This window comes from Urocitellus parryii, chromosome 15 (assembly GCF_045843805.1).
Source record: "Urocitellus parryii isolate mUroPar1 chromosome 15, mUroPar1.hap1, whole genome shotgun sequence".
Classification (NCBI taxonomy): Eukaryota; Metazoa; Chordata; class Mammalia; order Rodentia; family Sciuridae; genus Urocitellus; species Urocitellus parryii.
Window position 1 is genome coordinate 41,754,081 of NC_135545.1, and position 12,272 is coordinate 41,766,352.

The following is a 12,272-nucleotide window of genomic DNA, read 5'->3' on the forward strand; positions in this document are numbered from 1 at the left end:
AATCTCTTGAGTGTACAATTTACTCACTCTGAGGTAATATGTAAGATAAGCAAACACCACCACCACAAGTTTTACCAGTTTCTTTCACTTCCTAAACTTCCTCATGCCCTTTTGTAGTCCTTCCTTGCCCTGAATCCTGCTCTAAGGCAGTCACATAATTGCTTGTTCCTCTAGTTGGCCTTGCCCCAAATATGATGCACATGGACACTTTTAGGAATGGCTCTGTCACTTCACATACTATTTTTGAGATGCAAGCAGATCTCAGATTCCTTTTCCTAGGGAGTGGCATTCCTTGTAGGGACACACCACACTTTATCCACTGACCAATTAATATACATCTGAGTGTCTTCCATTTTTTGACCAATTCTAATAAAGCTCTTAGGAACATTGTCATAAATTATTTATATGGACCCATGCTGTCATTTCTGTTGAGGAAAGACCTGAGAGGAGAATTGCTGAATCACATGGGTAGTGGGTGTGGAATGTTTAAGGGAAATACCAAATTTACTCCACAAAGACTCTGTCACTTTGCCTCCATACCAGCCATTTATAAGGGTATCAGTTGCTCCATCCTCTTCCACACTTGGTCTGATGGTCTTAGAATAAATAAATCAAATTGTATTTAATCCACGTGTTGGGGATCTCATTGCAGATGTTTGTTTTGACTTTTAGACTCTGCTTCCATTTTTCATTCTCTCTCTCTCTCTCTCTCTCTCTCTCATCTCTATATATGTATGAGGTATAATATATACAAACCCATACACAGATATGCTCCTGAAACTCTTCATCATTTCACATTATTACTATTATCTTGGTTGTTGTCAAAGCCAAGGCTTGTGTAAGATGGCGCCATAAATGGCAGAGCCCATGGGGACCTTCAACCGAGCAGACTCCAGATGAGGAAGAAGCACTTGTTGTCCAGTTGACACAAAGGAGCTTATAATAGGACTGAGCTGGGAGGAGCCCAGAGCCCAGCTGAGAACTAGGTGAGGAGAATCAGAGCAGAGGAAAGCATCTGCCCAGGCTGGAGCTGGGCAATGTCTTGGAGCAGAGTGCACTGGAAGGAGAACTGAATCCATAGCAGCCTTGCTGATTGGGTGGAGGTCAAGGAGAAGCAGTGCTCTCAGCATGATGGCTACTCACTTGTGGATAAAGCTGATTACTCCCCAATGTGGCTGAGAAGGACACAACACTGAGCTGTGAGAGCCTATGATGGGGTGGGGGTAGGCCTGCCAAGGATGGTTTGCAGGGGAACCTCTAGGCTGCCTGAAGTTGAGCCCCACACCCCTTCATTCTGGAAGTCAGGTTGAGCAGATCCTCCTAACCAGACGGGCTTCCATTCACCCCTGCAGGGCTCAGGATGATTCAGAATCTCCCAGAGGCACCTAATCCCTGGGAGTTCCCTGGACCCGCAGGCACTCATTTCACATCTTTCCAGTGGATAATGACTGTAAACTGGACCTTGGTTTTGTGTGGATGGGTATCTACAGAAATGCCTTCACAAAGAAGGGTCAGACTAAGAAGGGTGGAGCCCTCCGAGGATCTCAGAACATGGTCTATAAGAGATTAGGAACTATTGAAGGGCACCCAGTCAACTATGAAGGTCACAGTCACACCTCCCTGCCACTGTGTAAGCAGTTCCCCACACTCCAGCAAGGTCACCTGTATTTCTCCATCTCTGGAAATCTTCATTCTGCCCCCTCAGAGAAGCCCCTCAGGTTCCTCCAGTTACATCCAGCTCTCTGCTCCCTCCTCTCCTCCCCAACACCCTCATGGTTGACAGCAAGGACAGGGAATTAGTGACTCCAGGTGTGAGGAGAGGGGTCCTGGGATCTCAGAGGGGCTGCAGAGGCTGTGCAGTACCTTCGGAGGTGGCTAAAGGAAGAAGAGGGGTAGGCCCTGCCCACAGCACACTGGCTCCATGACCTCTGAGAGTTCAGAGTGACTGTCCTGCAACACACACCTTGCATGGCACCTCCCATTTCCCAGACTCCTCACTGTCAGGTCCAAATTCCACCTGGGCAGAATGCTGCTCTGCAGTTCCAGGTGAAGCCCAGGGAATACAGAAGCAGCCCTGGGAGCCGACCATGTGCCTGCATCGACTTCCTGCCTGGCTCATCCTCGTGGCCTATGGGCTCCTGATGCTCCTCATCCAGGGCCAGGGTGAGGCTGCCATGGGGAGGGTGGTAGAGACCAGGTTGGATCTGCCAAAGTGCCCAGAGACAGAGCCTGAGCCTGGAGGGAAGGCACCAGGGCGGGGGAGTTGGTCAAGGAGACAGATGAAGGGGATGAGGGGCAGGATTGCTAGCCAGAGTGGGTCAGATGCCTGAGGACACCCCCATGGAGGAGTGAGCTAGTGTGAGGGGTTCTGAGGAGCACAGTATGGGCAAGTGAGAAGCCTCCTGGCAAAGGAACAGGGACAGGGACCTTTCCCTCCTGTGTGTGGCTGTGGCTGTAGCTACTACTCACCCTTTGGATAATAACAACAGCAATAATAAGAGCTGGCTGGTTACATTTGGCTCCAAGTGTTTTGATCCCTTGGCCAGATAAGTGCTGGCACCTTCCTCAGGCTCCACAGGCAAGGTAACAGGCCCTGGGGGTTACAGTAGCCCGTGGTACCACCTCTTAATGCTGATCTGATTGACTGCTGGGTTCCCTTCACTGGGAAACCCAAGCTGGCATGCCTTGGATTGTGTTGTAGAACAAAGGCAATGTGCTCTGTGCCTTCTAGAAGTCTCTAGGCCCTTATCAGAAGGTGCTGGCAAGAGAGTACCAAGCCCAGGGAGTGTCAGCAGCCCTGATCCCTCCCACGCAAAAGGCTCCTATTGTGGGTGTTGGACATAGCCCCAACTTTCCCAGTCTAATCTGCACAGAGGAATCCATGCTCCCTTGTCCCCCTTGGACCACCTCTGACAGGCTTCCTCCCATACCTGGGGCCTTAGAGAACCAGAGTTTTCTCAGCAGAAAGATTTTTATAGCTTCACTGAAAGATTTTATTTATTTTTATTTATTATTGGTCTTTCAAAATATTACATAGTTCTTAATACATCATATTTTACACGGTTTGATTCAAGTATTTTTTTAATATTTATTTTTTTAGTTATAAGCGTACACAATATCTTCATTTTATATTTATGTTTTTCTGAGGATCGAACCCACTGCCTCAGGCATGCCAGGCGAGCACTCTACCTCTGAGCCACAACCCCAGTCCCCCTGAAATATTCTATTTTCAACAATATTTGTTCTGGAACTCACATCCAAAAAAAAAAAAACCACCTGAGTCCTGAGAGGGTAAAGATTTGAGTCCCACAGTCCTCTGCCCACCAATTCCTGGCTTCTCCACAGGCCCATCTAGGTCTTAAATAGGGTCCAGGTCTTACACACTACTCATTTTTGTCTTCACCTAAATGGTCACAAACCCATCTTTTCTGGTATGACCTTTTCCTCATCTGGACACAAAGAAACTTCACACCAATACAAACATACATGGGTGAGATTCCTCCTGCTGTTTCATGCAGGACTTCTCCTTGAGTAAGCGTCCACATTATGTCATCAGGATTAATTAGCAGGCTTTGTCCTTTGTAATTACAAATATCAGGCATTAGTGGCCAGTCACCACATGAGTTACATGGACCATGATCCCTCTGGCAAGGCATTATGTGGAGATAGCATGCTGATAGGAACAGGAGTGTCTTTGGACTTGGAGAGATATTGGTCAATTTCCTTCTCTGGTCCTGTGAGTGGCTGCTGCCCTGGCCTGACCTGTACCAGGGAGCATCAAACATGCAGATCCTAGGGGACCTGGTGAGAGAGAGGAGGAGGTTTGGAGTTTTTAACTTTTTTTATGGAAATCAGCTCAGATCTACCACATTCTAGAGTGAAATCTTTAGCCTAGGGGAGGGAAGGCTCCAGTGATGTGGGAGCTGTGGAGATGTCAACAATAGCAGGAGAACTGTGGGCCTGACTGCCAACTTCCTACACCCTGAAGCACAGAGAGGACTGGGACAGTCTGAGGGCTGCACAGCACCCAAGAGTGGGCCCATTTTAGGGTAGAGAGAAGAATTAAACCCAGCATGCCCAACATCAACCTTTACCAAATATCATGACTTGGACAAGCCAGGTATACCTAGATTGATTTCCATTGGCTCCTTGCCTTGATCTCCAAGCCCAGGCAGGACAAGATTTGTATGGTCTGAACTCATAGCTCCCCTCCTAACGTTCGTTTCTCCTTACATGAATGATGTTTTTTATGTCATTTCTTGTCTTCTCAAGCATGAGATCCTTGAGGATGGGAAACTTTAGTTCCATTCCCACAATCCTCCTAGTGTGTCACATGACCTGGCACAGTGAGTGCAATGGACATTCTTGCCCCATCAGTCCAAAAGATATTTTGCTGGCAGTTGCTAGGGCTGAAGGATCGTGGCAAGACACAGGGGTTTGGTGATCCTGGAGGGATAGACTGTGAGCTGGTCGAGTGACAGTGGTGGTGGGGATAGGGACTAGGGATGGGCACAGAGATTCTGAAGTGAATGTTGACAGATCAGGCTCCCTCCACAAGGCTGAGCTGAGGAGGGCCAACCAGGCCACAGTGCTGCAGGCCAGCAGCTGAGTGGGCAGACCTGAGCCTGAAGTACATCTCTCTGCCCACAGGCCAGGACTCAGTCAGCCCCATCCGGATCACCCACACCGGGCAGGTGCGCGGCAGTCTTGTCCACGTGAAAGGCACCGATGTAGGGGTCCACACCTTCCTGGGAATTCCCTTTGCCAAGCCACCTCTAGGACCACTGCGCTTTGCAGCCCCTGAGCCGCCTGAACCTTGGAGTGGTGTGAGGGATGGGACCTCCCACCCTGCCATGTAAGTTCTCCTGGGGTCTGGAAAACCTTAGGGCTGGGGTGAGGGTGGGTACTCCGAGCCCTGGGCCAGGCTGCAGTGGCTCCTTCATCTAAACTGCACTGCAAGGCCTGGGGCTGTGGAGCAGTGGTAATGTGTTTTTTGCAAACTAATGCACCAGCTTTGAAACCCAGTTCTGAAATGAACAAATATACACAAACATATCCCTCTACATTGGGGCAATTCCCACACTCATTCTTCCAATGCTGGAGTGACTTTGCCAGGCCCCTGCCTCAGAGAGTGGAACCCAAAAGGCATTAGCTCCAGGTGCTGAACACAGAGCAGAAAATAATGTCCCTGGATTTAGCTTACTCCAGGTGTTCTCTCCCACCAGGGGAGATGCTTCTGGGAGAAGGTCAGTGTGGCTCTCTGAACCTATAAAAGACCTTGACTCCAGCAGTCGATGCTGCAGATCCTTGAGGAGGGCAACAGTGGTGGCTCCTTGGGGACCCCACCCACAGGGCCAAGGGAAAGGGGCATGGGCTTACAGCTGGAGACTCAGTGGAGGGGTGAGGTTTTCTGAGAGTCTCGAGTTGGGCTGTGGGATGCCCCATTACCCTTCTGTGAGAAACTAACCTCCATCCACTCAGGCACCAGCTGTGTGGGGACACCTATGCTGTTCCAGGCCTGAATGGGGACAGGGATAAGTGGTGAATGTCAACACAGGCAGCCAGTGTTTCCCAGACAGGGCCCTAGAGTCAGGATTGCCCAGCCTCAAGAGGTGGAATCAAGTGCTCAACAATCTTGAGGCCTCCCTGGAGGTCGGAAATCCATCCCTGATTCCCCCGAGATTGTGGCCTGGAACTCAGTGGAAAAATGACTTGAAATGATCATATGAGGCAAGGCATCAGTTAAGGCAGGGAGTGAGGTTGTCTAGATAGAGTCAGGACCTGAGGTCTGAATTGATCACTGCTCAGCCCCTGGAGTAACTGTATTCCATTGTCACCAGGTGTCTGCAAAATGCAGATGCATTGAATATAGAGACTCTGAACCTAGGGAGTACAAACTTGCCTCCCATACCCATGTCAGAGGACTGCCTGTACCTCAGCATCTACGCGCCTGCACATGCCCGTGAGGGCTCTAACCTGCCTGTGAGTGTTAAGTCATGGTCAGTTGAAGGGTGGGAGAACATTTCTTTGGGAGAAGATTAGAAGTGGTCTTGGGACTTGGTTCAAGGTAGAGAGCTAGCACAATGCTGTGAAGCCCTGGGATTGACCCCAAGTACTACATAACAATACCAATCACACTGGAAGACACAGGTCCAGCTGGCCACCACTGTGGTGTGGACTACCAGAAAAAGTTTCTCACTATCAGCTCTAAGAAGGCCTCTTATGCAGGCAGGAAGCTGACCTAGGCATGGAGTCAAAGAGCCCTGGAAGCTCTCAGAGGCCAAATGTTCTGACCCACTGATCAACTCACCAGCTTGTACCAAGGAGATCCACACAGGAGCCCAAAGCTGCACCTTGAGATCACTAAATTCCATGACCATGGTATATTTTTTGGGCCAGAGATTAGATGACACTTTAAATTAATGTTCAAGTGGGATAATCACAGAAATATCAATTTTCTTTTCCTTTCAGAGTAGTTCTGAGAGGAATAGATCCAAGTTCTGCCTCCTGGTTAGACTCCAAAGTATGGGAGGCCTGATCTTCCAAATTGAACTTACTCTGGAACCAGTGCCCTAGGTCATGAGGTCCTATTAGTGTTCTGTGTGGGTAGCTACACAAGCCAAAGTGGTATTCAGACTAGGGCTTCACCCAGCATGGAATTGGGCAGAGTGGCCACCACATGGTATATCTCCTGATTTCCCAGGTGATGGTCTGGATCCATGGTGGTGGCTTGGTGATGGGCTCAGCTTCCATGTATGATGGTTCTATTCTGTCAGTCATTGAAAATGTACTGGTGGTCACTATCCAGTACCGCCTGGGAGTTCTGGGCTTCTTCAGGTGAGCCTGGGACAGGGATGGTCAATGGGGACTGAATAGACAGAGGACCATCCATTGATCATCATCCTTGCATTTCTCAGCACTGGAGACCAGCATGCCACTGGCAACTGGGGCTACCTGGACCAAGTGGCCGCCCTACGCTGGGTCCAGCAGAACATTGCCCACTTTGGAGGCAACCCTGATCAGGTCACTATTTTTGGCGAGTCTGCAGGTGGCACTAGTGTGTCCTCACATGTGGTGTCTCCAATGTCCCAAGGACTCTTCCATGGTGCCATCATGGAGAGTGGGGTGGCCCTGCTGCCTGACCTCATCACCAGCTCATCTAAAGATGTCTCCACAGTGAGTATCCTTTACTACCCAAGGCCAAATCTGCAGACTCACCCTTCAAATTCAGAGCCTTTGCCACTCTGTTCCATGGGAACAAAGACTATGCAGGAGTCTCTGGAACTGCCCAAACTGCCCACCACCCCTGGGTGTTTTGAGGAGCTCAAAGGTCAGAATCCACACACTTCTGCCTCAAGTGATTGATTTTGCTCTATGGTGTGCAAAGCTGCATCCAGGGGTCCTCATCCTCAGAAGACACATGTAAAGCAGGTGTGATGGCTCCTCTGGCTGATACCTGAGCTTCAGGAAAGATGGAAGAATTTCACACCTGCAGCAGTATAATAGGGTACACTTTGAGAATTAAGGGCAACCCGCGCAAAGCTGAGATATAGGCAATACCGCCCTTTCTTTACAGATGGTGGCCAACCTGTCTGCCTGTGGGCAAGTAGGGACAGAGGCCCTGGTGAGCTGCCTGCGGGGCAAGAGTGAACAGGAAATGCTGGCTGTTACCAAGGTAGGCTGAATGGAGGTTAGTGAGGAGACAGGGGTCATGGTATATGGAAAATGAAGTGCTTTCCACTATGGAACAAAGATCTCATTTCCAAGGTTTGGTCTCCTTATATCCTCATAGCCTTGAGTGGGATTTGACACAAAAATATTCTAAACCAGGTAAGAATCTTCGAATGTTGGTGTGAGCATCATGGGTTGAGTTAGGATGGGTTGGAGGTAACTCCAGTGTCATTAGACAACAAACTTTCCTTCCTGTCATCATGTACCTTGAATGCCCCCTTAGCCCTTCAAAATCATTCCTGCTGTGGTGGATGGGGCCTTCCTACCCAGGCACCCCCAGGAGCTTCTGGCCTCTGCTGATTTTCAACCTGTTCCGAGCATCATTGGTGTCAACAATGATGAGTATGGCTGGCTCCTTCCCATGGTGAGTCCCCTCTCAAAACCCCTACAATAGTGTCAAGTGTGAGCAGCTTTAGACCTTGTATATCCTGGTCATCCCACCCCTAATTCTCGAATATTCCTTCACCACACAGCTCTTTGGCCCCCCTGAAATCCAGAAAGATCTAGACAGAGAGTCCACGCGAGCTGCTCTGCAGAAAATATCAGCACAGACGGTGAGACTCCTTGGGTCCTGCACCAGGCAGCGTGCAGTCAGATACTCTTCCTTTTCAGTAATCCCCAGGAACAAAGATTGATCTATGTGCACTTGTGGGTGGGGCCACCGCACAGCTTGACACCATTGCCCTATTCCCTGACATTACAAACCCCAATACCTACCCTCTAGCTCCTGCCTCCCTGCCCCAGAGATTGCCTAACCTGACTTTCCCTGATCCCCTGGACTAGATGAAGTTGCCTGCCGAATGTGCTGACCTATTGATGGAGGAGTACATGGGAGACAACGAGGACCCCCACACCCTCCGACTCCAGTTCCAGGAGATGATGGCGGACTTCATGTTTGTGATGCCTGCACTCCAAGTAGCACATTATCAGAGTGAGTGTATCTGAACCTGAATCCTGGCTTCCTAGGAGACAGCTCAGAGCTGTGGGTCCCAGGTGAGGTCTGGTGTCAGGTCCTGACGCGTGTCTTTATCCAGACCCAGGTCCCAGGCACCTGAAGGCTGTTATCTCAGTAAATCCTTATGAGTAGGGTAAAAGATAGACATCACATTCATTTAACAGAGGAGGAAACTAAGGTAGTGGCACTCAAGGATTTCCCGTGACCACACAGCCAGGAACTTTAAGACATGACTTAACAAAGAGCCTTGCAACTGCCCCTGATCCATTCTGGGCTTCCAAGCCACTGTGAAGATTCAAGCCAGCTTTGGACCTAGAAATCTTGCCACCAAAAGTGACACATCCTGTCCACCCTCCAGGTTCCCATTCTCCTGTCTACTTTTATGAGTTCCAGCATCGTCCCAGCATCTATAAGAACATCAAGCCACCACATGTGAAGGCTGACCATGGTGATGAAATCATCTTTGTGTTTGGATCCTTCTTCAATGGCATTAGAAGTGAGCACTCCTTGTTCCACAGGAGCATTCTCATGTCTACAGGGTGGCAATTGCTCTCATTGTACAATGAGAAACTGTGGCTTAGAGAGAACATGGGATCCAGTATCTACCATCTTACAACTCAATGGGTCATTCCAGGGATAGACCTTTCCCAGTCCAATCTATACACCTTCTATGTGTTCCCACCCCAACAATGGTGTGTTGCATAGGAGAAGAGAGGGTTGGGTAAAAGCCTAATCATTTCTTAAATGACTTCACGGTGTCCAAAAGAAGGAAACTGCTAGGCCAAGGAGGTGCCCAGTGTTGATTCAGTTAAAGGCTGGGAGGAGTAAAGGCAGGTTGGGCAAGAAGAGGGCCAGGCCCTGGGACTGTTGTGATAGGGAAGGGACACAAGCTTGGGGCTGGGGTGATGAGTATGGCGCAGGAGTGGACAGCTGGATGGGGTTGGTCAGGACCCAGACCCTTGCCTTCCTTCTCCCACAGTTGAGCTCACTGAGGAGGAAAAGCTGGTGAACAGGAGGATCATGAAGTACTGGGCCAACTTTGCTCGAAATGGGTGAGAAAACCTGAACACTGCAACCTCCCAGGGACATGGGCTCTCCACTGCTCCCCTTGTCTAAAGTGACCCCATTAGCTATTGTGTGTCCTTCATCACATCCTAGCCCCCTCCACAACCAGAAGACCTACACTAAAAAAGGGTGCTTTGTGGGTGCAGGTCATTGGTCTCTTCTCACAGTGGTCTAGCGGGTAAGCCATAGTGCTGGGCTACCATGAGAGCCAGTCTCTCACAGGGAAGGGCAACCCAGGCCAGGTTTCTCTGCCCTATGTGGAATGACACAAGTGAGAAGTCAGTGCTTTCCTACATCAGGACGCATCTCCCCATTCTCAACACCCCTGCCTGCCTGGCTGGATGCCCTGTCTATAATTAGGGTGGAAGATCAGATTTTAGTTCAACAGAGCTCAGACTGACCCTTACCCCTCCCTGCTGGGAGGGCATGTGCACAGGAACCCCAACGGAGAGGGCCTGCCCCACTGGCCACTGTTTGACCAGGACCAGCAGTACCTGCAGCTGGACATCCAGCCTGCTGTGGGCCAGGCCCTGAAGGCACACAGGCTGCAGTTCTGGACCAAGACCCTGCCTCAGAAGATCCAGGAGCTAAAGGGGGCTGAGGACAAGCACACAGAGCTCTAGCTTCCTTGTCAGGAAGAGAGGGGTGTGCTAGGTGATGGGGTCTTCCTGTGGTGCCCACACATGCCCTCCCAAGAACCAGGGTTGACCCACTCATTCTCATAGCTATTCATCCATACACTCCTCCATAGATCCTCTCTTGTTAGACACACTAGGTAATTCCCAATGCATGCCCACCTTCCTCCTCACCCCACTGTGCCTGAGTTCCTCCCTCCCTTCCTCCCCTCTCCTTCCCTACAACCCCTCCTATGCCCTCCTCCCAGTTGCCACACCCTCCCATGCTAACAGAGAAGTTTTAGGAAGCAGAACTGGTACTTTTCTGAACCCCTTGCCCACCTCTCAGCAAGTACCCCATGTTCTCATACCAGCGGGTCCTCTTAAGAAAAGACCCAGTGTTTTACTCCATCAGGCTGCTGTGACAACAACAGCAACAGCAACAGCAACAACAACAACAACTCCAATAATAACCAAGCTCGGCAAGGTGGCACATGCCCATAATCTAAGCCACTCAAGAGGCTGAGGAAAAAGAATTATATGTGCAGCCCAGGCTGGCCACCTGTGGAGACCTGACTGCAATATAAACGAATAAGTCTGGGAGAGTAGCTCAGTGGTGGAGTAATTGCCAAGCATGCACAAGGTCCTGGGTTTGATCACAGTGCTACTGCCAAAATATCAACAAATAAAAACTGGGTAGCTTATAAACAATACAAATGTGTTGTCTTCTGTGTTGAATATGACAAGTCCAGAATCAAATGTTAGCAGATTTTTTGTCTGGGGAGGTCTTACTTTTGTTTCTAGATGGCACCTTCCCACCATGTCCTCAGTTGGCAGAAGGGGCAAACAAGTGCTTCTGGTCCTATTTTACAGTTCCTAAACAGAGTCCCCTCCCAATGATTCATCACTTTCAGCCTGGATTTCTTTCTTTATTTCCTGCTTTCCATCTACATGACCACAACTCACTCTCTGGGGCACCATGCTTTCTCACTTCCTAACACAGGAGTCACCTCACACTCTTACATGGTGCAGCTTCCCGCACCATCGAGTGGAAAGGATGATGTGCTGTTTGTATAATGACTTTATTTTTAGTTATTTATTATTTTTATGTGATGTTGAGGATCAAACCCAGTGTTTCACTTGTGCTAGGCGAGCACTCTACCACTGAGCCACAACTCCAACCCACTACAGATGCATACTGTATTACCCAAAGGGGCTCCCATGATATTTTGTAGATTTTTAATAGATTTTTAAACAGCCTTAGCGTTGAGTCTAAGTGTGTGTGTGTGTGTGTGTGTGTGTGTGTGTGTGTGTATGTGTGTGTGTGTATGAATGCGTACAGAGACCACACCTACTGCCTTGGCCTGCTAGGCAAGCACTATACCACTGAGCTACATCCATTCACAGCCCAGTGTGGAATAACTTATATACAATTAAATTAATCTCTTGATTGTACAATTTATTCACTCTGAGGTAACATGTAAGATAAACAAACACCACCACCACAAGTTTTACCACTTTCTTTCACTTCCTAAACTTCCTCATACCCTTTTGTAGTCCCTCCTTTCCCTGAATCCTGCTCTAAGGCAGTCACCTAATTGCTTGTTCCTCTAGTTGGCCTTGCCCCAAATATGATGCAAATGGGCACTTTTAGGAATGGCTCTGTCACTTCACATACTATTTTTGAGATGCAGCAGATCTCAGATTCCTTTTCCTGGGGAGTGGCATTCCTTGTAGAATGCTTTATCCATTGACCAGTTGATATACACCTGAGTGTCTTCCATTTTTGACCAATTCTAATGAAGCTCTTAGAGACATTTTCAGAAATTATTTATGTGGACCCATGCTGTCATTTCTCTTGAGGAAAGACCTGAGAGGAGAATTGCTGAGTCACATGGCAAATGTGT

The 12,272-nt window shown here is 49.1% G+C and overlaps 1 protein-coding gene across 1 annotated transcript; it reads left to right on the top strand.

The window, feature by feature from the left end:
- The first annotated feature begins 2,058 nt into the window (after nucleotides 1–2,058).
- LOC113177565 (cocaine esterase-like) lies at nucleotides 2,059–11,021 on the top strand. The gene is made up of 12 exons (XM_026382113.2): nucleotides 2,059–2,163; nucleotides 4,651–4,855; nucleotides 5,841–5,982; nucleotides 6,704–6,837; nucleotides 6,918–7,176; nucleotides 7,577–7,675; nucleotides 7,955–8,095; nucleotides 8,205–8,285; nucleotides 8,515–8,662; nucleotides 9,045–9,182; nucleotides 9,666–9,738; nucleotides 10,188–11,021. The coding sequence occupies exons 1-12, from the start codon at nucleotides 2,088–2,090 to the stop codon at nucleotides 10,372–10,374; spliced, it is 1,683 nt and encodes a 560-aa protein (XP_026237898.1). The 5' UTR covers nucleotides 2,059–2,087; the 3' UTR covers nucleotides 10,375–11,021.
- The last annotated feature ends 1,251 nt before the right edge of the window (nucleotides 11,022–12,272 follow it).